The following is a 25,673-nucleotide window of genomic DNA, read 5'->3' as shown; positions in this document are numbered from 1 at the left end:
ACTGAAAGTTATCAAACACCTGGCTGACTCCATCGCCTTCAAGGCCCCCTCCGCCTTACTGATCCTCCGATCTCAGCCATCAAGACTTTCTCTGCCGTTGTCTATGCCATGGAAATCGAATGCCGACATGTCCCATGGTGTCAAGAAATAACAGAGCTTCGCGCCACGCCCTTCTGGGGCCACATAGGCTGATATGGGCGCGCACGACCTGATTCTATTCGATCAAGATTTCCTTGGGCAAGATCTTCGGCGATAGTTCCGGAACACGTCGACGGCTAAATCGAGGAGGACCGATCAAGCAAAACGTTGCTGTGATGCCATAAGAGCACAAGGACCGCCACTACACCGCTGCCTCCACCAAGCCGACGCCGTCGCCGCCATGGCGGAGGACACCAGCCAGCGCTGCCCACAGCCCACGGCTCCAGGCGCCAGATCTGACAGAACCGACATCAGCTGTCACGTCGCACCGGCCCACCCCGCCACCTTCACCATGCAGTGCGACCCCCAACCTAGAGCAGCCGTTCGCTGGTAGCCGCCGAGAGGCATCGGAGACACCGACTGGACGGATCGAGCACCTTTGAAGGAGGGAGCAGGCCAGCCCTTGATTCACCCGAGCGGGCAAGGCTGGATCTGACGCCAACCTCGCAGTTCAACGACCCCTGGATCGATCCTTCCGACGTGATCAAGTCCCCTGAGGAGCTGCTCCAAGCAAGACAAGAAGCATGGCGTGCTCAAGCTCAACTCATTGCGATGGCTCATCAACGGGACTTTGCTCAAGCGATGTAAATCCACGGACGTGTGGTCAAGCGATTGAAGCAGAGGAAGAAATCATAAGCAACGCAGCCTTGTTGGTGGTAGTCTTGCTTAGCTGAGCAAAGCAGAGGAAGCAGAGTGCTCAGTGGTAGTCTTGGTTGCAAGTGTGCAGGAGTATTTCACTGGCATGCTTTTCAGTAGTGCGAGTGAGATTCTTAATTTGGCCATTAATTAGTGCGCATATGATCACAATTGATCAATTAATGCAAGGGATTGTTCTATGTAAAAGCATTGGATCTGATATATGCAAGTATAGCACCAGATCTCTTTCTATGTTTTCAATCTGTTGTGGTATGTTTTATGTAAAAGCATTAGATGTGATGATCCCACCAAGAAGATCACTTCTGTGCTTGAACTACTATTCCAGATTACTGCTATTTTCCCGGAGAAGAACAGATATTTGTGCTCCGTCTAGAAAAGTTTACACCTCAACAATGCAGAATTTATTTGTCGCGTCAGGAAGGCACCAAAAAGCATATTTCATTCAGTACAATTGGTGTATATGCTATTTTCCTGGAGAAGAACAGATATGTTGTCTGAATTTTGCAACTGCTGCAAATTTCATTCAGTACAATTGGTGTATATGCCAGACCAGTTTCATGTCACACTGCAGAGAAAATCAATACTTGATGGTAATGGTGTTTATACTACATTTAATTAACATATTCATTGGCAACATCAAGTCAATTACAATGAGAAATCCACAGGTATTGTAGTTCTTCTTCCTCCTCCTCCTCTGTACCCTCATCGTCATCCGCAGCTTCTTGGTTTCCTCCTGAAGAGAAATTAGGAGTGTACATTTTGACATGCTGGGAAATGACATGACCAAGGAGGAGAATAATCAATACTTCAAAGTAGCAAAGAGGAGAACAATCAATGCTTGAAACAAAAGAGAAAGGGCTTACCCATGGTTTTTATCAATACTTCAAAGTACTTCAAAACTTCCAAAAAGACATTCAGAATACTAGCCATCGCGGTCGGTGTGACGCTACTGACAATAGTTCCTACCCTACGAACTATTAGGAGAATGTCCTCACAATTGGTCGATTAATGCAACGGATTTTAGTAAATGTAAAAGCGTTGGATCTGATTAATGCAAACATCTGCCACTAGATCTCTTTCTATGTTTTCATCTGACGTATGCTCCATAACATTTTTTCATGAGTAATATCAGGCACACGATTACACCTAGAAGATTGCTTTCGCGCTCAAACTGTTCCAACAGACTGTTGTTTTCCAGAAGAAAAGTTTACATCTCAACAATGCAGAATTTGTTTGTCATAAGGAGGGCACCAAAAAAGCACACTTGTTCTCTGAATTTTGCAACTGCTGCAATATTCGTTCAATACAATTGGTGCCAATATCAGACCAGTTTCATGTCACATTGCAGAGACGATCGATACATACATACGAATTAGTGTAGGAACATACAAACAGGTAAGCACTCATGTCACCCTCCACGGTTTCTGTTTGTACAAAGTGGGTGTTTATTGTTTCTCTGGAGCCATTGTTCTATCATAGAAACTGAACTCTGAGTGGGCAATAAAGTTATATTGTTTGATGAAATTATCTGCCATCTGGAATGTATTATTATACGTGTATATACTGGCATACTGTATTGAACATCTGCAAATAGTATACACTGAAACCGTTTAATTGAAATAGTTTGATGGGCGATCTGTAATAATTGGTTGTATAAACCATCACGCTTGATAAATCATCGCCGTAATCATCACACCGCAGACCGCACGGATAAAAATGCAGTGATGGTTGGAATCTACTGCACACTGAAGCCAACGCGATCGATTGGGGGCAGGAAACTACAGCGACAGCATGGGAATGGGGGAACGCACTGATAAGTTTTAACAAAGCAACCGAGCAAGGTTTCTCACAAACAAAAAACAGAGCAAGATATTGCACAAGAATTCGAGGGTAATGCTGTGATTTCCTTGTATCATAGTACTCCAAACACTGAACACTGAACAACAACAGCGAGATTGAACACTGAACAACCATAGCTAGCTATGGTACGAATCTTGCGGCGCGAGGTGGATTCGACTGGACCGGCGCGGCCTAGCCGCCGAAGCCGTAGAGGGTGCGGCCCTGGCGCTTCAGCGCGTAGACGACGTCCATGGCGGTGACGGTCTTGCGGCGAGCGTGGTCGGTGTAGGTGACGGTCCATGGCGTGATATTTGTCGTATCAGGAGGGCACCAAAAAGCTCATGTGCACTTGCTCTAGGTGTCGTCGAGTTTGCTATAGGTGTGTGCATGGGCGTCAGGGCGTGCACCCAGCCTGATATCCGTGTTCAAGCCATATGCTCTACAGTGGGTGTTGACTCAGGTAATAGAGAATATGTCATTTTTTTATAGCAAAAGAGCCCCCTCCGATTTCATTAACGAAACCATCGCACGAATTCAGATTCATAACAAGACTACCCTAGATCTAGAACCAAGCTACCAGTCTAAGTGGTTAAAAGTAGAATATAGAATCTTCAACAGCATCAGGGCCACAAGCGGCAATAGATCAAGAGGGCGCAGCCTCATCGGAGAAAAGCAGAAAGATCAAAAACAAGCTTCAGGGAAGGAGGTCGATCCGCTTCAGCCTGTCAGTCGTAGCACCCCAGTCCTCCATCCCTGCGATGCTTTGTAGACCTCACTTGCTACTCGTTCGATTAACTTGCCCCCAGCGTGAGTAGGCTTTGTTCTGTTTTTTTTCCTGCAAAACAGACCAATCCACAATCCAGTTGCATGTCAGTTTAAAAGAATATGTCATATACCGACCCAGTACAACAGTTGCTTAATTATAGCTCCACCTCCTCGACCTATTCACGTGTATATCATAGATCAAACATGAATCAATAATCTATCCAAATTCGTGTGCATCAATAAGAAAAAAGAGGATTAACTAACTCCTAATTTTGGCAAGTACAGCTCAAAGAGGTTCTTGCTTGAGCCTATGCCAAGAGACAAAGTTTGCAACATTGTTCATCCATAGTTGAGTCTTGAGAACAACAAGATTTATTAACCATAAGTAGGTCTAGCACTCAAGTTTAGACATTCAGTATCGACAGTATGACATCCATAGTTGAGTCTTGAGAACAACTAGATTTATTAACCATAAGTAGGTCTAGCACTCAAGTTTAGACATTTACTATCGACAGGTCGACACAAATTTGGTATAAAACTGGTACCCAATCTTACACTTCCCACAACTAATGAAAATACTTTCAATAGTAGAGAACAAACTACCGGGCACCCTATAGATACAAGTGAAGGGAGGAGCATGCTGTAGTAGTGCTGACCAAAGAACATCGTCAAGCGTACCAGCAAAAAAGTAAAAAAAACACCCGTACTAAAGGAGTATGACCTGACCTTGTGCAAACAAAACATGGGCATATAGATGACTATCAGGAAATTCCAGGTTAGCTTCATACATACCTCAAGTGGAGAACGGGCAGACAGAGTTCCAGCAAAGTGTGGAGCATGGGCAGACGTCGGATGGTGTTCGCGGACAGAGAATCTAAGAGTAAAAATCTAGATTCAGACAACAAATGTCAGCCCAATTACAAAATCCTACAGGACTCTAAGAGTAAAAAAAAAACTAAGTAGCTATCACACATAATTACTTGCCCTCCTAATTAAATTCTATTGCAATTAGCTGGAAAATAATTTATTTAGTACCCAATGGAATGTATGTAACAGGAGGGAGCACTCTTTACCATACAAATTCAGCAAGGGCTTTCACGGACAGAGATGTGGATGCAAAATTTCATCGGTGGAAGTTAGGCCTGATGAGTGGCCCCTCTTTGGCTTGACAATCACACAGAAATAGGTGCTCAACCATCCTTCGGCACAGAGATAATTACACGATAGTACCACATTTGGGGCGGTGGTGGCGAATTGGTACCACTTTTGGAAATTTTTACGTGTTAGTACCATGTTTGGGTCTAACCGTTGCAAATCAAGCTAATCTTCGTATTTCTATGTATTGACGCTGGAACTGACCGCCCGGGCCCGCGCGTCAGCTGCCACGCTGGCGAATCGGCACCCGCCCGCTCGCTCGATACGTGCGGTCCGGCTCGAACCGGACCGGCCCGTGCTCTGTCTCTCCCTCTCCTTTCTTCTCTTCCTCTGTTCGTCGACGAACCCTAGCTCCCTCACGCGTCTCTACGGCGATGGCGGCGGCGACCCCGGGCGGTGGTGGCGGCAGCAGCGGTGCCGGCAACGGCGATGGCGGCGACGCAAACATTCCCCTCTTCGGCAGCGGCGCGGCAGGAGGAATCGAGGGGAGATCTCCAATCGAGGGCGGCGACGGCTACTCGAGCTCTGAGTATTCTAGCGACGACGACGAGTTCATGGAGCCCGCACTGTCCATGGAGCAGCGGGTACGGCTGGCACAACAGTGGGTGGCGAACCCTAGCAATAGCCACGAGCTGACCCACGGGCTCGGCGGCGTCATGTAAGTTTTTGTTTCTGTCTTTTTTTCTTCTCATTTATTTGCTAATTAGGGTTATAGTGTACTAATTAGGCAAATTGCATGTGAATTGTAGTTTATATGAAGACATATGGAATGTTAGGATCCATTTTGACAATAATGATCTGTTAGAGAGGAAGTTAAGTTGTTCAGATGTGACATATCTGAATATGGTTGCATTGATGGAAACACAAGGCTTTAGTATTGATAATTCACTGCTGTTTTACATGGAGACCCCAGGAGAGCAGGGTTTGGAATTGGTTGATAGTAGTGTTAAACTACAGTTGATCAAGAGGCAGAATTGGGAGAGTTTGGTGCTTAATTTGCTATTTAGGGCTTGTCCACCAGCTGTCAGTTTAGCACAAAAGGGTTTTGTAGAGAAGCAAAAATTAGATGCAATTGTCTATTCTGAGCCTGTGGTTTATGATCTGGCTAATCCTCCTGTGTATGCTGTTGATCAGCAAGGTGTAGCTTATGAAGGTCAGAGTAGCTGCTCTATTGCAGCTGTAGGCCCTGCTGTTTTAACACAAGAGAGCAGGAGTGTTCTAAATCCAAAGTTAAAAGAAGTTGTGGAAGAAGAACAAGATGGCTATGATGGCAGTTATGCATCTTCATCTGAAGGGCAATATGACAGTGACACTAACCCTTATTATATTGGGGATTTAAGGCCTAACTATAATGAGGAAATGAATGATGCTGAAGACATGGAGATGCAAGAGGGAAACAGACAGATAGAGGAAGAAGTAGAAGAACAACATGAAGAAGAAACAGAGGATGAAGAATCAGAAGAAGAAACAGAGGAGGAAGAACAAGTGCATTATGAGGGTGACACAGAGGTAGAGGAATTATTTTATTTGGAGGATGATGACCCTATTGTTCCAGAAGAGGAAGAAAAAATATCTGTGCCAGCAAAGAAGAAGCAGAAGCTGCAAGTAAGGAGGGGACCAACAACAAGGTCACATTCCAGTGTTTTAGAAGAAGTGCAACCTGATTGGAAACCATCATCAGATGAAGAAGATAATAGTTTACTGAAGGACAGTGAAGATGATGGGTTTCAGCCACTAGCATTTGTGCTACCTAAAGGAAGGAAGAGCAGGGCAAAGAAGAGGCCACCTAGAGTATGGTACAATGAGGATTTGGAGCAACCACACCAACAACTGCAAATGTGTTTCATAGATCAACATCAATTCAGAGATGCTTTGTTGAGCTTGCACATCACTCAGTGCAGAGACTTCAAGTATCACAGGAACTCAGATAAGAGGATCATTGTGCATTGCAAGAATTCACAATGCAAGTTCTGCATTGTGGCAGCTATTATAAAAGGACTTTTGCAATTAAGAAGATGAGATTACAACACACTTGCCCTAGTTCTACTAAAACAACCAGGGAAGTGCCAAGTGGCTTGCAAAGCAATATGAGCCACTATTCAGATTTGATGTCACTACTAGCATACATACACTTATTGATGCATGCATGGAAAAGTATGGTGTGGATGTGCCCAAGGCTATGGCATATAGGGCAAAAAACCTAGCTGTTGAGGCTGTGTTGGAAGATCATAAGAAGCAATACCCAAGGCTGAGAGACTATGCTCAGACTGTCATGGATACAAACCCTGGGAGTAGAGTTGTAGTCAGCACTGTAACTCCAAGAGCCACTGAAAAAATCCCACATCCAGGACCCAGATTCCATGCCATGTTTTATTGCATCAATGGAGCAAGGGAGGGATTTCTACAGGGGTGTAGACCATTCATTGGTTAGTTTATTTTAGCTTGTACACTACTTTGATGTTGTTAATTTCAATAGCTTGCACATATAAATGCATTTAACATGTTATGTTTACTTCCTGTTTTAGGTATTGATGGATGTTTTATCAAGCTAACCACTGGTGCACAAATCCTTGCTGCCACTGGTAGAGATGGCAATAACAACATATACCCACTGGCATTTGGCATTGTTGGACAAGAGGACAAAGAAAACTGGTGCTGGTTTCTACACCAACTGAAAATTTGTCTTGGAGGAGAAGTTGGACAGTATGGTCCATATACTATAATGTCTGACACACAGAAGGTATGTCTATCCACCTTGCATTGCCTGCTAAATATGTGTTTACATGTGCATTAGACAGTAGCTTAGCTGTTTAAATTATGTGCACCAGGGGCTACTGTTTGCAGTTGATAGAGTTTTTCCTAACAGTAATCAAAGATTCTGCTTAAGACACATATATGCAAACTTCCAAAATGCTGGCTTTAGGGGGTAAGACCTTAAGAAGTGCATGGATAATGCCAGTTATGCATATAATGAACACAAATTTAATATAGCAATGGATGATCTCAAAGCTGAGAGTGAGGAAGCTTGGCAGTGGCTTAGTGCAATACCCAAGAAAACCTGGGCTAGGCATGCATTTGACACAAATTGCAAGACTGACTTGGTTGTCAACAATTTGTCTGAGGTGTTTAACAAGTACATCCTAGATCATAGAAAAAAAACAGTAAGAACTATGTGTGATGGCATAAAGGATAAGCAGATGGTTAGGTGGCACAGGAATAGAGAGAGTGGAAAGGAAGCTAGATGGGAGATCACACCACATTACAGTGAGAAGTTGGAGATTGAGAAGGAAAGGGCCAGGTACTGCAAACCCATTCAAGCAGGTGTTAACTTGTGGCAAGTAACTAGTGGGGAGCAAACACATGCTGTCTACTTGAAACCTGTGGTTGCAGAAAGTGGGACCTCAGTGGAGTCCCATGTAACCATGCCATCTCAGCAATTAACAAGGCAAAAAGGTTTCTAGTGCTCAATCTACTGCTGCGAGAGGTGCTCATTCTTCAAGGCCTTTCTCTGCCCCAAGGCAGTATGGTGCCTCAACTTCTAGTGCTCCTCCTCCACCAACTGATGGCACACACACTGGATGGATGACCTAGTTCAATGCTAGTAGAGGTGGCAGAAGGTGATGCAGACTTCTGCTGATGCTACAATGTGCACCTACTACAATGTGGAATGTTATCTTTTGGTTTGATGTCACTCCAGTAACTACTGCTGATGCTTTATTTTGGTTTGATGCCACTACAGCAACTTGTGCTGATGATACATTGTGCTTTATTTTGCTTTGATGATACATCAGCAACTTGTATTCATGGTACAATGTGTATTATTTAGAGTTTGATGCCACTACAATGTGTTTTCTTTTATGTTTGATGCCACTAAAGCAACTTGTGCCGATGCCAATGGATATCTTGATGGTTCTGTTGGGGATAACTTGATGGTTCATGGATTGATGCCACTTGGGTGGATAACTTGATGGTCTATGTTCATACTTTAATGGCATTGTTTTGCTATTTGGTCATATGGATGAACCAACCTAAACCTAACCATTAGGGTTTACAGTGTCTCGGGGTCGACGGAGCCACCCAAACCTAACCTTTAGGGTTTACGATGCCTAGGGGTCGACGGAGCCACCTAAACCTAACCATTAGGGTTTATGGTGCCTAGGGGTCGACGGAGCCACCTAAACCTAACCTTTAGGGTTTACGGTGTCTCGGGGTTGACGGAGCCACCTAAACCTAACCTCTAGGGTTTACGGTGCCTAGGGGTCGACGGAGCCACCTAAACCTAACCTTTAGGGTTTACGGTGCCTCGGAGTCGACGGAGCCACCTAAACCTAACCATTAGGGTTTACGGTGCCTAGGGGTCGACGGAGCCACCCAAACCTAACCTTTAGGGTTTACGGTGCCTGGGGGTCGACGGAGCCACCTAAACCTAACCATTAGGGTTTACGGTGCCTAGGGGTCGACGGAGCCACCTAAACCTAACCTTTAGGGTTTACAGTGTGTCGGGGTAGACGGAGCCACCCAAACCTAACCTTTAGGGTTTACGGTGCCTAGGGGTCGACGGAGCCACCTAAACCTAACCATTAGGGTTTACGGTGCCTAGGGGTCGATGGAGCCACCTAAACCTAACCTTTAGGGTTTACGGTGCCTCGGAGTCGACGGAGCCACCTAAACCTAACCATTAGGATTTACGGTGCTAACATAACCATCAAATAGTCTTCCAATGCTAACATAATCATCTAATATAAAACCTAGTGCATGAGAAATCATAATCTGAAGTCTAGCAAACATAACACAGAATATCTGATCCATCTTCCAATGCATGATATAACATCATTTCAAGTCTAGCAAACATAACACACAATAGTTACTGGAGTTCAACATATTATAGGGTACACAACCATTGTTCATAATACATAGTGGAGTTTAGATGCATAGTTCATCCTTTTCTCACAAAAGGATGAAAAGCATATTTACTACATACATACACAGCCATAGTTCATCTTAGAGAAGTTCACATTTAGTAGAGCCATACACTACACAACCATCATGCCCAAAAGGTCAGCATTGCCCACTAGTCTCATATTCATTTTCTTCACTTCTCTAAGATGGCCTGGATCCCCTTGATCTTCTCCTTCAGCTTCTCCTCTGCCTTCATCAGCTCAGCAAACTGAAGCTCTAGCTGCACCATCTCTTCACCATGCTTTTCCTTTCCCTTAAGCAAATCTAAAACCTGAAACTTCAACTCTAGCTTATCTTGGGTGAGCTTCTCCTCAGACTTTGTGAGCTCTGCATTCTTCAACTCCAAGTTCATCTTAGCTTCACTAAGCAACTGCTTGTCTGTAATATGCTTCAACTTCAGGTTCTGGATGACTGTAGCTTGAGATCTTGTCAGGTTCAGTAGCACTTCATAATTCTGCTTAAGCTTCTTAGACTCTGCATCTCTCTTTGCCATCTGTGCCTTCATATCAGCCACCAGTTCACTTCTGCATTCATGCTGATATGTAATGGCAGACTGCAGATGTCCGAAATCCACCACCCTCTCCTTCTGGAAGCTCATAAGCTCATGCACATCTTGGACTAGCTTATCATAGTTGGCCTCCAACTTGTTCTTCTCTTCTGTCAGATGGTGGATAGTGAAAGAACTTTCAAGATTATCATTCACCCTAGCACTCCTGCTATCTTCAACCATTGCCCACAGCTTCAACAATGCATTTTGCATTGTTGGGGGCCACTGGTGATCAACCCATTCAACAAACCCACAATTCTGCCCTTCCTGCAAAAAGAGCAGAAAGATAAATAATAAACAAGTTAGTTCATACCACAGGTAAATAACTACTGCACTAAGCTACATTAGTTCCTACCACTGTTTTTCCTTTCTAAATTGGTAATAATAGCAGCACTAAGCTACACTGGTAATTGAGATGTACCTACCCACTAAATAACAGCATGACAAATTACAACACCACTCAGCTACAGATTTGAACAGATTTGCACTCAATATTTAGTTCCAAACAGGAGTAAAAGTGTAAGAACAACATAATTAACAGTGCACTGTCATTAAGTACATAAAAATGCCACAACAGCAATATAAAACTTGTAGAAGTCCCAAACTGAATATTTCACATGATACCAAGAACAATGCCACTGCTAAATAACAGTACCACTGTCATGAAACTACTGCCACTGCTGTTGCAAAAGTGAATATGCCCTAATAATCAGGCCTTGTAGTCATGTTCAATATGCCACTGTCAAACCAACAATAAAATGACACTATCAACCAAAATATAATATCCAACTATCACCCTACAATTCATACCGGCTCTGCACATGCTAAGAACCTTCTCCCTGTGTCTGTTCCTTCAAATGCGACAAGCCTCTCATATGCCTTCCCGTGCTTCTCACATGGCGACATCGTTTCCAACTCAAGCCCCTGGTAATCTGGATCTTCAACGCTGAAAGGGACCTGCCGAACCTCATACAAACAAAATGCCCAAATCAAAACCCAGCAAAATCAACCAAATCAAAAAGCCCCAAATCTGAAACCCTAACCCTAAACCTAGCTCAAGGGAAATCACCTGGTTAAGCCTGTCCGTGGATGAGGTCGAGTGCATGTACGTCAGGCTGGACGTCTCCTCACTCCTTTCGTCTTCGAAAACCATGGCGGGCGGCGGCGGTCCGGTCCGGCAACGCTGCGGGCGGCGACGAGGGCGGCGAGAGAGGAGCGAGGAGGAAGGCACGAGCGAGGAGGGAGAGACAGAGCACGAGCCGGTCCGGTTCGAGCCGGACCGCACGTATCGGGCGAGCGGGCGGGTGCTGATTTGCCAGCGTGGCAGCTGACGCGCGGCCCGGGCGGTCAGTTCCAGCGTCAATACATAGAAATACGAAGATTAGCTCGATTTGCAACGGTTAGACCCAAACGTGGTACTGACACGTAAAAATTTCCAAAAGTGATACCAATTCGCCACCACCGCCCCAAATGTGGTACTATCGTGTAATTATCTCTTCGGCACATTACATATTTCATTAGATTCAGATCGGATAAGTAACAATGACAGTCAACCAAATAACACTTCTAATTAAATTATGCGGACTAACCTTAAACTGTTTTTAGATGAGCTAACCTGAAACTTTTAAGCGGACCTGAAACTAACCTGGAAGGAAAGAGATATGGGGGTGGAGCTGGTGGCGTGGAGGTTGGGCCTGATCTTGCCTTGGAGGGAGAAGACGACCAGACGAGCTCTCTTCACTGCGCGGCAGCCGGCGTCGTGCTTTCAAAATAAAAAACACCATGCAAACCCCTGCGAAGAACTACTAACCACTTTATTATTCCCCTTCACTTGATTATTGTTCCACAGGCCTAATAAAGACCTAAATAACATATGCGTGTCTGTTTCTCTCTACAGTGGCTTAATTCCTAAGCTAATGGAAACCCTAACGCTCGATATGATTGATTCCTAAGCTAATCAAACGCCAACACCCGATCGATATAATTTTACCCGGTTGCCCTTTCATGCCGCCGTCTTGACAACGATGGGGCTCTTCACGAACTGGACACCGTTGCTCCATATGAGCGCGCCAAACGCGTAGTTCTTGGCCAGCTTGGCGTTCTTGGTCTCGAACTTGACCTCGAACGTCTTCTCCTCCCCCTTCTTCCCAAACTCCATCACGTCGGGGCTCACCGTCACATGCACGCCAGCCGGCTGGCGCACCATCGCCTTGTACTTGCACGGGGAGCCAACGTTCTTCACCGTGCGCTTCACCATTGCGCCGGAGGCCGTGAGGTTGACGACGGTGATGGACGGGTAGTTGAGGTCCTCGATCTTGGGGGCCTTCTCGGGGCACTTGTACGGCTCGCCGTTGAACATGGACAGGACCGTGGCGTTGTACTTGAGCGCGCAGAGGAAGTCGAGGTAGTGGTCGGGGCCGAGGTCGTAGACGAGGCCGGGGTTCATGGAGCGGCTCGGCCACACGTGGCCGGCGCCGTAGGCGAAGGGCCCAGCCGGCGCCAAGGATGCGTTGAGGATGGACTCGCCCTTGTTGTCCACGTCGATCGCCGTCGTCATCATTGCCGACTTGATCGCGGAGGGGCTCCAGTCTGGGTGGAGGGCCTTGAGGAGCCCCACGAGGCCAGAGACGTGCGGGCACGACATGGACGTCCCAGACATGGACGTGAAGGCGACGCGGCGTTCGTCGAAGGCGAGCTCCGTGGGGGCCATGGCGCGGGTAAACGCGGCGATCACGCTCACCCCGGGCGCCGTGATGTCGGGCTTGAGAATCTCCGGGTTGACGGGGTTGGGTCCCTGCGAGGAGAAAGCGGCCATGTACGGCGCTGGCTTCGTCTCCAGGATCGTCTCCGGCTTCTCAAGGTACCCCTCTGGTGACCTTTCCAAAAAACGGAGAAACAACGTCATGCATCCATCTAAATGTGCCAATTATTTAGAAGCAGTAATTAATATAGATTACGCCGTAGGCTTTATTCATGGTTTGGTTTACTTACTTGGCGGATTTGAGGTAGTTGTATAGGGTGAGGCCGTCGCTGTGCCTGATGTGCGTGGCCGGGAGCAGGTGCGCGTCCGCGATAATCTCGTTGCCCGAGGCGGCGTCATTGGCGAGCACCATGGCGGCGCCGCCGGCTTGGAGCACCGTCAGGCCCTTGGCCACACGCGCGCTCGTCCCACGCAGGCACACCACGATCTTCCCTTTCACCTTCTCCGGGTCCAGCGACCCCTGCAGGCAAATCTTGCTGCACTCGCACACACATTCATCGTCATCATCATGTAAAGGCCGCACATTACTAGTACTTGGTCGTATAGAAGATTAACAATATAAGAGACATTGATACACGTACGCGTCATCTACCGCTCTGCCGGGCGCTGCGGCTTCAGCGGAATCGATCATGGGGTAAGACTCCTTGCCCTTGAGCGATGTCTCCGACATGCTCTGCCCCTGCATGCATCAAAACAGTTTGATTAATTATCTTCCAGAAATGATAGTAACAATAACTGTGAGATAGCTAGGGAAGAAGCGGGCCTTGATCTTTGTGCCGTTGAACACGACGTAAGACGGGAACTCGCGGTCCATGGTGCTGGCACCGACAGTGAAGACCCACGGCGCAAGGTTGGAGATGGAGCTGGGCTTGGGGCCCGAGTTTCCGGCCGAGCAGACAACGCTGATGCCGCGGCGGACGGCGTGGAAGGACCCGATGGAGATGGCGTCGTCGAAGTAGTCGTAGGGCTCACCATCGTTGCCGAGGGAGACAGACAGGACGTGCACGCCGTCGTGGATGGCGGCGTCGAAGGCGGCCAGGATGTCCGCCTCGAAGCACGAGCTGCCGTTCACGGGCTTGTAGCACACGCGGTACGCGGCCACGTGCGCCCGTGGAGAGCCGCCGGAGGCCGTGCCGTTGCCGAAGCCGAACACGCTGGCGCCGGGCACCGCCGAGCCACCGGCCGTGGACAGCGTGTGCGTGCCGTGCCCCTCGTTGTCCCGCGGGGTGTTGAACTCGGGAGCCTTGGTGTCGAGCCCTTCCGACCCGTACCCCTTGTTGAAGTAGCGCGCCCCGATCAGCTTCCTGCATGCATGCGCTCCAAAAATTCAGAGAGAACTATAAAAAATCGCTCTATACAGCTCGATGAATAAACTGAAACTCTCATGGACAATGTCCATTATCCTTACGATCAATGCATCATTGAGCACACTCAATTTTTTTTCTTCTAAAATTCTTCGTTTGTGCAGGGAGAAAAGACAAGAGTATACAGTGAAATCTGATGTTTTTTCTTTTCTGTTAAAGGCATGCAACTTTTCCTGTCCTTTCTTCTCTCGCTGACTATCTCTTTACAGGTGGGGCCGGGAGACACTATATACCACTCAGACTCAGTGCAGTGTCACTGTCGTCCGGGATTAAAGGAATTCTCAAGGATAGACATGATGCATGCAGTCAAAGCATGCACATCTATCCATCATTGCCACTTACCACTAGTAGATACCTTAGAGGCATCGGCTGGTGGTGGTCGTACTCTCCCACAGCTCATATGTGCATGGTGGTGGTCTCAACTATAGTGCTACACTAGATAAAAGTATATCAACTTTTTGGATCAAACGTACGTGCACAGTATAGACTTCAAGTGTGGATCTGAAAAGGAAACAAACATTGCTCTAAACGAACATAGTTATGTGACTAATTAGCACAAGAATGCATGCACGCATTAATTAAATGTGTGATAGCTCTCAGTTGACTTAGAATTAACCAAGTCTCAATCAAATAACATAACATATAAAAAAGGAAAAGAGAAAAAAAACTAAAACAAAAAATATGCACAAATCTCAACGTAGGATCTCACGAAGATATCATTGATAGAGACATAACGAAGTCTCAGTCAATTGAAATTTGACAAGTAATGAAATATAACGGCGTTTAGATCACAAGAGCACGTTAGCTTACGCATTGCAGTGGAAGTTGTCGTCTTGGCCTTTCTCGCATGTTCCTTTCCAGTGCTTGGGGACTGGTCCCAGCCCATGATCCCGAAAGCTCTCCGATTCTGGCCACACACCTTCACATCCATAGAGCACAAGAGCACGTATATATCAGCAACACCATTGAAATACAAATCAATTTGAACGGCAGATTCCAATCCAAAGTAGAGACAACTATTTCAGTACAACGGTTAAATAAAAGGTCCTCAATTGGAGGCCTGTTTGGACCGCAGAAATTCCATGAAAAATCTGCTGGCTCCTTTTAACGTGGACCAGGAAATTTTTCCAGATGGACACTGATTGGTTTGGGGTATGTATGTTGGATTATGGCCCATCCTTTGGCTGCATCAGAATTGTAAGCATGTCGAGAAAGTAAGTACTCTAGAGGAATGTAGGGTAGGATAGCATCTAGCATGGTTGCATGTACTACAGATGGGAAGCCACTATGGAATCATTGGATGGTCCTATATACTCGATCTGTCAAAGACCAGCTATAAAGATGCATCCATTAGTGAATGGGAAAAAGTCAACAACACTCTGGCTACTCTGCTGACCTTACTATATACTCCCTCCATTTCTTTAGATAAGGTGTATTTGTTTTTTGATAAAATTCTACAATGTAAGATGCATTTTTTATAAATCCACGTAATTCCCTTTTTATCCCTCCAGAAAGAGGAAAGTATCTCTTCCTGATTTTCTGTATCTCTCCTTATATTAAAAAAAGGAAAATATTTCTCTCTCGATTGCATGTATCTATTAGTTTCCTCAACTCACCGATCTACTTGCCACTAACCAATACATTTGCCAAAGGTAATTTTGTCCTAACGCGTCTATAATTATGCGCCTTGGTCACCATCATAATACACGCGTGCAACCCTAACAAAAGAGTAATTCCAACTAGTACTTCTAATTGTCTCAACGTGCATGCTTTCAAATCATCAAAACTATCGTACGTCAGGTCTATGCATGTGAACCCTTATCATGCAACAACATGCATTAGTGCATTCTAAGTGAGTTTTAAATCTCTTTACATTTAATTGTGGCATGCACACAAACTTTTCATGATGAAATTTCTTTTTAGCATATGCTCAAATTTTGTACATAATTCAAATCGCCAGGACTGTATTAGTATTTTGCACAATATTTAGAAATTATATATCTAATTCTGGGGTAACATGCGGGGTAATCTAATCTAAGACAATTTTAGTACTGGTATATCTACTCAAAATATATATTTTTGGCACTTTACGGATCTTCTGGCTTCCTGCTATATATACTGTCCAAAATATTTGTAGTCAGATTAAGTCAACCCGATTGATTGTATATAAATCGGATCATGCAAGTACCGGTGTCGATGTTGCCAATGACGACGCCCTCGCCGAACTTAGCCTTGCGCCAGGACGCTCCGCGCGGGACGCCTCCGGGCCCGGCGATGCCAAGAAACTGCCACGACCGCGTCGTGTGCAGCTGGTACCCCCTGTTCCGGAACACCGACACCACCTCCGGCAGCCCTGCAGATTAGATCACGACCGGAAAGCAGTCAGTCAGTTAATCGATCGACGACACCATATTTCAGGAGCAAACGCCGTCGATCCACCACGGCGGTCATGCAGGCGGTAGAGAGAGACTACTCACGGGCGATCTGGGCGGCTTCGTCGGCGTCGAGGTTGGCGGCGAAGCCGTTGATGTGCTTGGTGTACGAGTAGAAGATGGCCTCCCGCGCCTTCGCCTTGCTGCATTGCGATGAGCGCAACAGAGAGAAAATCCACGTCAGCCAACCTCCATGCACACGCATCTACACCTGATCATCGGTTCAAGAAACAACGGCGGCCGTGGCCTGCTTACTCTCCGAGGACGGTGGCGAGGAGGTCGTAGTGCGAGTCGGCGGCCTTCCCCTCGACCGCCGCCAGGTCGACGGCTGGGAGGTCGTGCAGCCGCGACGCGTGCGCATGCTCGCCGAGGTACACGACGTAGGACCGCTTCTCGCCGGCGGCAGCGGCGGGGGCGGGCTGGACGAGGAGCAGCGCGCAGAGGAGGAAGCAGGCGGCAGCGCCGAAGGAAGCCATGGGTCTCATGCTGTTGGCCCTCGCGCCCTCCCGTCTCTCGCGATCGATCGATCTCTTCGGGGGTTCTGGTAGAGGGAGGGGGTGTATTTATATACCCGAGCTAGGTGGTTGCGGGCGGCGGGTTTAGTCCACGAGGGGGAGGACTCGATCTGTGGCTGTGCTGCTGCATGCGACAGCGTAAACGCCGCGGGACAGTTTAAATCCTTGGATCTCATCTGGGTTAGTTATCGGCCAGCGAGGTTCGAATGTATCAACGCCTCCAGGGTATATATCTCGTGGAAGGTCCATTTTGAACGTATATTCCGTAAATTTGGCATCTGTTTGACCAAAACGAATTTTGGTTGCACATAATGTTGCAATATATATAGGAGTATTCCGTGTGTTTAAAATTCAAAAATCATTTAAGTGAAAAGGAATACTACTCCCTCTGTACTAACTTTAGAATAAATCAGAGATACTTGTTTTAGGCGTGCACCCATAGTGGATCACTGGTGTGTACAGCCCGCAGGAGGACCATGATAAGATCCTGTTCCTCGAGGACCTGCAGGACACTCGCGCATCTTGCGCTGGCCCCTGGCTCCTTGGGGCGACTTCAACCTTGTCTCCTCTTCCGGAGATAAGAGTAACGGGCGTATTAACCGGCGCACTTCCAGCCGATTCCGCCGCTTCATCGCCGACATGGAGCTGCGCGACGTGTACATGTATGGCCGTTGATACACCTGGTCCAATGAGAGGGAATCGCCCACGCTCGTGCGCAATGACGGATTCCTTTGCACCTCTGATTGGGAGCTCTCACAGCCTCACTCCATCCTCCAGTGCCTTGCCTCGACGGCGTGCGATCATTGCCCTCTGTTTCTGGATTGCACTCCGCGCCACGCTGGCCCTCAACGCTTCCACTTTGAGCGATACTGGATCAAGCTCGAAGGCTTTCAGGAAACGGTGGCGGACGCTTGGGGCTCCGTTCACGACCCGGACTTGTTCCGGTGTGTTTGCCTCCGCCTCAAACACACGGCCCGCCGCTTCCAGAGCTGGGGGGTGCGTATCCATGGCTACGTATCTCTGCAGCTGATGATTGCGCGGGAACTGACTGCCCGCCTTGACGCTACCCAAGACTTCCAGGCTCTCTCCCCCTCCGAAGTTTGGCTCCGAGGCAATCTCAAGCGCGCTTACCTTGGATTGGCCTCGTTGGAGAGATCCATCGCTCACGACCGTGCGAGTTTCGGCTAGCTTAAGGAGGGCGAGACCAACACCGCCTTTTTCAAAATCCACGCTGCCCACAGATTGCAGAAGAACCGTATATTGTCCCTCCAGCATGAGAACTCCACGGTGTTCGACGAGCAGGGCATGGCTGAAGTTGTGTTCCACCACTTCTCCTCGCTCCTCGGCACCCCCAAAACTCACGATTTCTCCATCGACCTGAGCTAGATCAACGACCGCACCTTCGATCTTGTCGGCCTTGAGCTCCCATTCTCGGAGGATGAGATTTGGCGTGCGGTCAAGGCGCTCCCCCGCGGCAAGGCCCCGGGCCCCGATGGGTTCATGGCGGAATTCCTTGTGGCTTGCTGGGACACGATCAAAGTTGACATGTGCGCCGTGTTCGAAAAGTTCTACTCCATGAATGGGCATAGTCTGCAGCGCCTTAATGAGGCCCTCATCACTCCCATCCCGAAGAAGCCGGACGCCTCCTCCCTCTCAGACTACCGCCCCATCAGACTGATACATCTTGTGGCAAAGCTCATCGCCAAGGTTCTTTCGCTTCGCTGCCCCGGACCTCGGCCAGCTTGTCTCCACCAATCAAAGCACATTCATCGCGGGCCGGTGCGTGCACGACAACTTGATGCTAGTCCAGTAGACCGCCCGCTAGTTGCACAACTTCCGCATGCCTCATGTCCTTCTCAAGCTCGACATCGCGCGCGTGTTTGACACGGTCTCTTGGCCCTTCCTCATCGACGTCCTTCGCCACCTGGGCTTCGGAGGACGTTGCATCGAGTGGATAGTCATCCTACTCTCCACGTCCAGTACGCGCATTCTCATAAATGGCTCTCCTAGACCTCTGATTGACCACGCCTGTGGGTTGCGGCAGGGAGAGCCCATCTCCCCGATGCTCTTTACTATTGTCATTGATGCCCTGAACTCGCTTCTTCTTCATGCCCACAGGCGCGGCTTGCTCCAGCGCCTCACCACTCGACATGCCTCGTCGAGCATTTCCCTCTACGCTGACGAGATTGTTATCTTCTGCTACCCCTCGACCCGCGATCTCCGGGTCATCCGGGAGCTGCTTCGTGTCTTCGGCGAGGCATCCGGGCTGTTGATACGTCTCCATCGTATCTACTTTTCCTAACACTTTTGCCCTTGTTTTGGACTCTAATTCTCATGATTTGGATGAAACTAACCCGGATTGACGCTGTTTTCAGCAGAACTACCATGGTGTTGTTTTTGTGCAGAAATAAAAGTTCTCGGAATTGGATGAAACTTTTGGAGTATTATTTCAGAATAAATAAAAAATACTGGAACCAAGACCCACCGGAGGGGTGCCCTGGCTGCCCACAAGACACCAGGGCGCGCCACCCCCCTCTGGCGCGCCCTGGTGGGCGGTGGGGCCCTCGGGGCTCCGCTGACCCTAATCCCGACACTATAAAATCCTATTTTTTCCAGAAAAATAGGAGAGGAAGTTTCATCGCATTTTACGATATGGAGCCACCGCCACCTCTTGTTCTTCACCGGGAGGCCCGATCTGGAGCCCGTTCGGGGCTCTAGAGAGGGGAATCTTCGGTCTTCGCCATCACCAACCCTCCTTCATCACCAATTCCATGATGCTCCCCACCGGGAGTGAGTAATTCCTTCGTAGGCTGACTGGTCGGTGAGGAGTTGTATGAGATTCATCATGTAATCGAGTTAGTTTTGTTAGGGCTTGATCCCTAGTATCCACTATGTGCTAAGATTGATATTGCTATGACTTTGCTATGCTTAATGCTTGTCACAAGGGCCCAAGTGCCATGATTCCAGATCTGAGCCGTTTATGTTTTCACCATTATTTCTATGTACTAGATTCGATCTTGCAAGTTATATGCGCCTGTTACATGTTATGATCCGTAACCCCAGGGTGATAGTAATTGGGATACTTTCCAGTGATGACCGTAGTTTGAGGAGTTCATGTATTCACTATGTGTTAATGCTTTGTTCCGGTTCTCTATTAAAAGGAGGCCTAATATCCCTTAGTGTCCTTATGGACCCCACTGCCACGGGAGGATAGGACAAAACATGTCATGCAAGTTCTTTTTCATAAGCACTTATGGCTGTTTACGGAATACATGCCTACATTATATTTATGAACTGGAGATAGTTCTGTGTCGCCCTAGGTTACGACTGATATATGATGAATAACATCCAACCAATTCACCGATCCAATGCCCACATATTGTTCTTGTTAAGTTACTATTGCTATTGGTACTGTCACAACTACTATTAAAGTTTGATGAAGGTGACATCCCTTACAATAAACATCCTAGCCAATGCCTATATGAATTTGATAACTACATTAGGAAACAAGATCACTTCAATGAACAAAATTCTGATATGATTGCTCGCTTGAGTGACTTGTTATTTAGAATCACTAATGATGCTAGAGGTGTAGGTAAACATGCTTCTATTGTTCATACTTAGCTAGAACAAGTTGCTAAATCCCAAAGAGAATTGCTTAATGAAATGAACAATAATATAAATGATTATGCTGTTAGAGTAGCAACTAGAGGAGGTAAAATGACTCAGGAACCACTTTATCCCTAGGGACACCCTAAAAGAATTAAACAAGACTCTCATAGAACTAATATTGATGCACCTAGTCCTTCTAAAAAGAAGAAGAAAAAATAAAAATGATAGGACTTTGCATACCTCTAGTGAACCTAAAATTGAAAAACCTTCTGAACATAACAATGATGCCTCTACCTCAGATGCTGAAACTCAATCTGGTAATGAACATTCACCTAGTGAAAATGAAAATGATAATGATGATGTTCATGAAGATACTCAACCACACAATAATAAAGGACAAGATAATGATGTTGAGATAGAACCTGTTGTTGATCTTGATAACCCACAACCCAAAAATAAACGATATGATAAGAGAGACATTGTTGCTAGAAAACATGGTAAAGAAATAGAACCATTGGTTCAGAAACCCATGCCCTTTCCACCTAAACCATCTAAGAAAAAAGAGGATGAAGAATTGAACGTTTTGCTGAAATGCTTAGGCCAGTCTTTTTGCACACTCGCTTGACTGATATTTTAAAGATGGCCCCTTATGCTAAATACATGAAAGAAATTGTCACTAATAAAAGAAAGATACATGAAGTTGAAATCTCCACCATGCTTGCTAATTATTATTTTAAGGATGGAGTACCTAAGAAACTTGGAGATCCGGGAATGCCAACTATACCATGCTCTATTAGAAGAAATTATGTCAAAACTGCTTTGTGTGATTTAGGAGCTGGTGTTAGTGTTATGCCTTTTTCTTTATATAAAAGACTTGATTTGAATAAACTGACACCTACTGAGATATCATTGCAAATGGCTGACAAATCAACTACCATACCTATCGGTACTTGTGAGGATGTGCCCGTTGTTGTTGCAAATGTTACTATCTTAACAGACTTTGTTATACTTGAGATGCCCGAGGACGACAATATGTCAATGATCCTTGGTAGACCATTTTTGAATACTGCAGGGGATGTTATTGATTGCAATAAAAGAAAAGTTACTTTTCATATCAATGGTAATGAGCATACGGTGTACTTTCCGAAGAAACAATTTCAAGTTAATGGCAATAATGTTATTGAAAATTCTCCGACAATTACTATTGGAAGTTTTCAACTCCCTTTACCTACTACCAAAAATAAATATGACATACTTGTTGTTGGGGATATGCATATCCCCGTTGAGGTAACTTACCGTTTTTACGGAAGTTCTTTGGGTTCATGTTAATCAAAAATGGTTGTTAATAAGACTTGATCAACCTTATTAATGGACTGTTTTCGAGAGGCATGTGGTTGATGAATTTACTAAGCACAACCTTCTGTCCCCACTTTTTTTTTTTCTGTTTTTCTTAGTTAAATAAAATAAAATGCCATGTTTACCCTATTTTCTGATTTTTCTATGCAAAAAAATGACCCAAAAATAAAAGTGCTCAAAATGACCTGAAATTTTAACATGATTTTTTCTGAATATTTCTGAATTTCTGGTACAAATAACATTAGAGGGGGGGTCCCCTAGTGCCCACAAGACACCAGGGCGTGCCAGCCACCCCAGGCACGCCCTAGTGGGTGGTGGGTCCCATGTGGGTCCCCTCACTTATCTCTTTAGCACATGTCTTCTCCTACCCCGAGAAAAAAAATCACCATAGCTCTCTCTCTCTCTCGTGTTCTTGCTCTCAAACCCGTGGATTTCGATCTCTTTGCTCGAAGCTCCATTACCTAAACTATTTTGGAGGATTGCTAATTGGTATGTGACTCCTTCATTGCTCCAATCAGGTTTTGCTCTAGTGGTTTATATTTTGAATAATTAGCTACTCTTGGTGCTGCTGTAAATGGGCTTGCATGTTGAATTCTTAAGTTCTAAGTAGTTTGAATGTTTAATATGGCCTCTAGGCACCTGTATGAGTAGTTGCTATCAATCTTGTGAAATTTTGTTGACAAAAATTTTGTGGACCAAAATTTTCAGAATTTTATTCATAGGAATAAGATGAGTATCTTTAGGAAGTTTTCCTCCAAAAAGAATGCTAAGGGAGTCATTGGGGAATCATCGGACAATGACCTCAACACTCCGAGAATGGCGGAGGTGCGGCCTGATACGTCTCCAATGTATCTATAATTTTTGATTGTTCCATGCTATTATATTATCTATCTTGGATGTTTTATATGCATTAATATGCTATTTTATATCATTTTTGGGACTAACCTATTAACCTAGTGCCTAGTGCCAGTTGTTGTTTTCCCTTGTTTTTATCTTATAAAAAATCAATATCAAATGGAACAAAACTTTTTGAGGATTTTTCTTGGACCAAAAGACAACCATGAAGCTTCGGGAAGAGGCCAGAAGACCCACGAGGGGGCCATAAGCCCTAGGGGCGCGCCCCTAGGCTTGTGGCCCCCCCGTGGCTCTTCTAACCCTAATCTCTGCTCTATAAATACCCAAATATTCCCCTTACATCAGAGGTCACACCAAAAATACTTTTCCGCCGCCACAAGCTTTTCTTCTCGTGAGATCCCATCTTGGGGCCTTTTCCGGCACTCCGTCGGAGGGGAGTTTGAGCATGGCGAGCATCTACACCAACCTTGCTGCCCTTTCGATGATGTGTGAGTAGTTTACCATAGACCTACGGGTCCATAGCTAGTAGCTAGATGGCTTCTTCTCTCTCTTTGATATTCAATACAATGTTCTCCTCGATGTTCTTGGAGATCTATACGATGTAATCTTCTTTTGCGTTGCATTTGTTGAGATCCGATGAATTGGATTTATGATCAGATTATCTATTAATATTATTTGAGTCTTCTCTGAAATATTTTATGCATGATTAAGATATCTTTGTATTTCTCTCCGATCTATCGATTTGGTTTGGCCAACTAGATTGGTTTTTCTTGCAATGGGAGAGGTGCTTTGTGATGGGTTCAATCTTGCAGTGTCCTCACCCAGTGACAGTAGGAGTAGCAAGGCATGTATTTGTATTGTTACCATTAAGGATAAAAAGATGGATTTTTTACCATATTGATTGGATCTATCCCTCTACATCATGTCATCTTGCTTAAGGCGTTACTCCGTTCTTGTTAACTTAATACACTAGATGCATGCTGGATAGCGGTCGATGTATGGAGTAATAGTAGTAGATGCAGGAAGGAGGCGGTCTACTTGTCACAGACGTGATGCCTATATTCATGATCATTGCCTTAGATATCGTCATAAGTATGCGCTTTTCTATCAATTTCTCAAAAGTAATTTGTTTACCCACCGTATGCTTTCTTCAAGAGAGAAGCCTCTAGTGAAACCTATGCCACCCGGGTCTATTTCTCATCATATATTTTTAGATCTATAAAACCAAAAACCCAAAAATACCTTGCTGCAATTTATTTATATTTACTTTATTTTGCCTTTTACTTATCTTTTATACCTATCTCTATTAGATCTCACTCTTGCAAGTGACCTTGAAGGGATTGACAACCCCTTTTTCGTGTTGTGTGCAAGTGTTTGTTAGTTTGTGTAGGTGCATCTATTGGGGACTTGCTTGTACCTTCTATTGGATTGATACCTTGGTTCTTAACTGAGGGAAATACTTATATCTACTTTTCTGCATCACCCTTTCCTCTTCAAGGGAAAAATCAACGTAAGCTCAAGAAGTAGCATGGCCGTGCGAATGGCCACATAATTCCTTCATGGATGAGGCCGGGTTCCATCAAGAGTTTGCCCAATTCGTTGCAAATGTTGAGCTGGCCGACTTCCTCGCAGATGAGTGTGACCAACATAACCTCCTCACAAATTCCTTTGTGCAAAATTTCTACTTCTTAAATAGGAACAATCCTCCTGAGGTGCAGTTAATTTATATTCCGAACCCCATCAGATACCACTACCGCGGGATGGTCTGAACACGACACTATGATCAGAGACCCTTTGACGAAACTGTGTGCAATGCCATAATCGCAAACGGTGGTGTAAAAAAACCGTCAAAAAAGGTGCAAAACGTTTGCGATGACGGATGCATCAAACACAGTTCAGATTTTAGTTGCGTGTGTGCTGCAGGGCATATGGTTCGGTTCAATTAACTGTTTGGGATTAGGAGGAACAAAAGAAGCGGGCAGCCATATGAAGGTGTGTGCGATATACAACATATGGTTCACTAGGATGAACTATGTGTGATTAGGCAACACAATGGAAACGGTTCAACTGAACAAGATTTGTGTGATACACGGCAAATAGGTCCGTAATCAGAAATGTGTGCGACGACCAATAATAACACACACGATTGCTGCTAATAAGCCGTGTGATTTGCTCTGTCTACAGAAGAATAACATGTATATATATATGTATAGAGAGAGAGAGAAGGAAATATGCCCTAGAGGAAATAATAAAGTTGTTATTTATGTTTCCTTATATCATGGTAAATGTTTATTATTCATGCTAGAATTGTATTAACCGAAAATTTGATACATGTGTGAATACATAGAGAAAAGAGAGTGTCCCTAGTATGCCTGTACTTGACTAGCTCGTTAATCAAAGATGGTTAAGTTTCCTAACCATAGACATGTGTTGTCATTTGATGAATGGGATCACATCATTAGAGAATGATGTGATGGACAAGAACCATCTGTTAGCTTAGCACTATGATCGTTTAGTTTATATCTATGGCTTTCTTCATGACTTATACATGTTCCTCTCACTATGAGATTATGCAACTCCCGAATACCAGAGGAACACTTAGTGTGCTATCAAACATCACAACGTAACTGGGTGATTATAAATATGCTCTACAGGTGT

At 45.6% G+C, this 25,673-nt stretch overlaps 2 protein-coding genes across 2 annotated transcripts; both read right to left on the bottom strand.

The window, feature by feature from the left end:
- Positions 1-9,452: 9,452 nt before the first annotated feature.
- Positions 9,453-11,922, bottom strand: LOC109735192 (uncharacterized). Its single transcript, XM_020294403.4, has 3 exons — positions 11,190-11,922; positions 10,931-11,077; positions 9,453-10,387 (listed from the first exon to the last, which is right to left on the bottom strand). Exons 1-3 carry the CDS (start codon positions 11,271-11,273, stop codon positions 9,707-9,709), a joined length of 912 nt encoding a protein of 303 aa, XP_020149992.1. The 5' UTR covers positions 11,274-11,922; the 3' UTR covers positions 9,453-9,706.
- LOC109735191 (subtilisin-like protease SBT5.3) lies at positions 11,914-17,324 on the bottom strand. Its single transcript, XM_020294402.3, has 8 exons — positions 16,933-17,324; positions 16,723-16,820; positions 16,434-16,598; positions 15,056-15,164; positions 13,645-14,185; positions 13,463-13,560; positions 13,112-13,357; positions 11,914-12,996 (listed from the first exon to the last, which is right to left on the bottom strand). Exons 1-8 carry the CDS (start codon positions 17,160-17,162, stop codon positions 12,123-12,125), a joined length of 2,361 nt encoding a protein of 786 aa, XP_020149991.1. The 5' UTR covers positions 17,163-17,324; the 3' UTR covers positions 11,914-12,122.
- Between the last annotated feature and the right edge of the window lie 8,349 nt (positions 17,325-25,673).

This window comes from Aegilops tauschii, chromosome 6, assembly GCF_002575655.3.
Source record: "Aegilops tauschii subsp. strangulata cultivar AL8/78 chromosome 6, Aet v6.0, whole genome shotgun sequence".
Classification (NCBI taxonomy): Eukaryota; Viridiplantae; Streptophyta; class Magnoliopsida; order Poales; family Poaceae; genus Aegilops; species Aegilops tauschii.
Note: the sequence above shows the minus strand (reverse complement) of the source record. Positions and strands in the feature narration are given on the sequence as shown.

Excerpts from the sequence above, each read along its gene's own strand:
- LOC109735191 (XM_020294402.3), bottom strand. The coding sequence starts at position 17,162 with ATGAGACCCATGGCTTCCTTCGGCGCTGCCGCCTGCTTCCTCCTCTGC. Across the intron at positions 15,165-16,433 it reads CATTGGCAACATCGACACCG|GTGTGTGGCCAGAATCGGAG; the intron begins GTACTTGCATGA and ends ATGGATGTGAAG. Across the intron at positions 14,186-15,055 it reads GACAACTTCCACTGCAATGC|GAAGCTGATCGGGGCGCGCT; the intron begins GTAAGCTAACGT and ends GCATGCATGCAG.
- LOC109735192 (XM_020294403.4), bottom strand. The coding sequence starts at position 11,273 with ATGGTTTTCGAAGACGAAAGGAGTGAGGAGACGTCCAGCCTGACGTAC. Across the intron at positions 11,078-11,189 it reads CCACGGACAGGCTTAACCAG|GTCCCTTTCAGCGTTGAAGA; the intron begins GTGATTTCCCTT and ends GAGGTTCGGCAG. Across the intron at positions 10,388-10,930 it reads TCTTAGCATGTGCAGAGCCG|GAAGGGCAGAATTGTGGGTT; the intron begins GTATGAATTGTA and ends CTCTTTTTGCAG.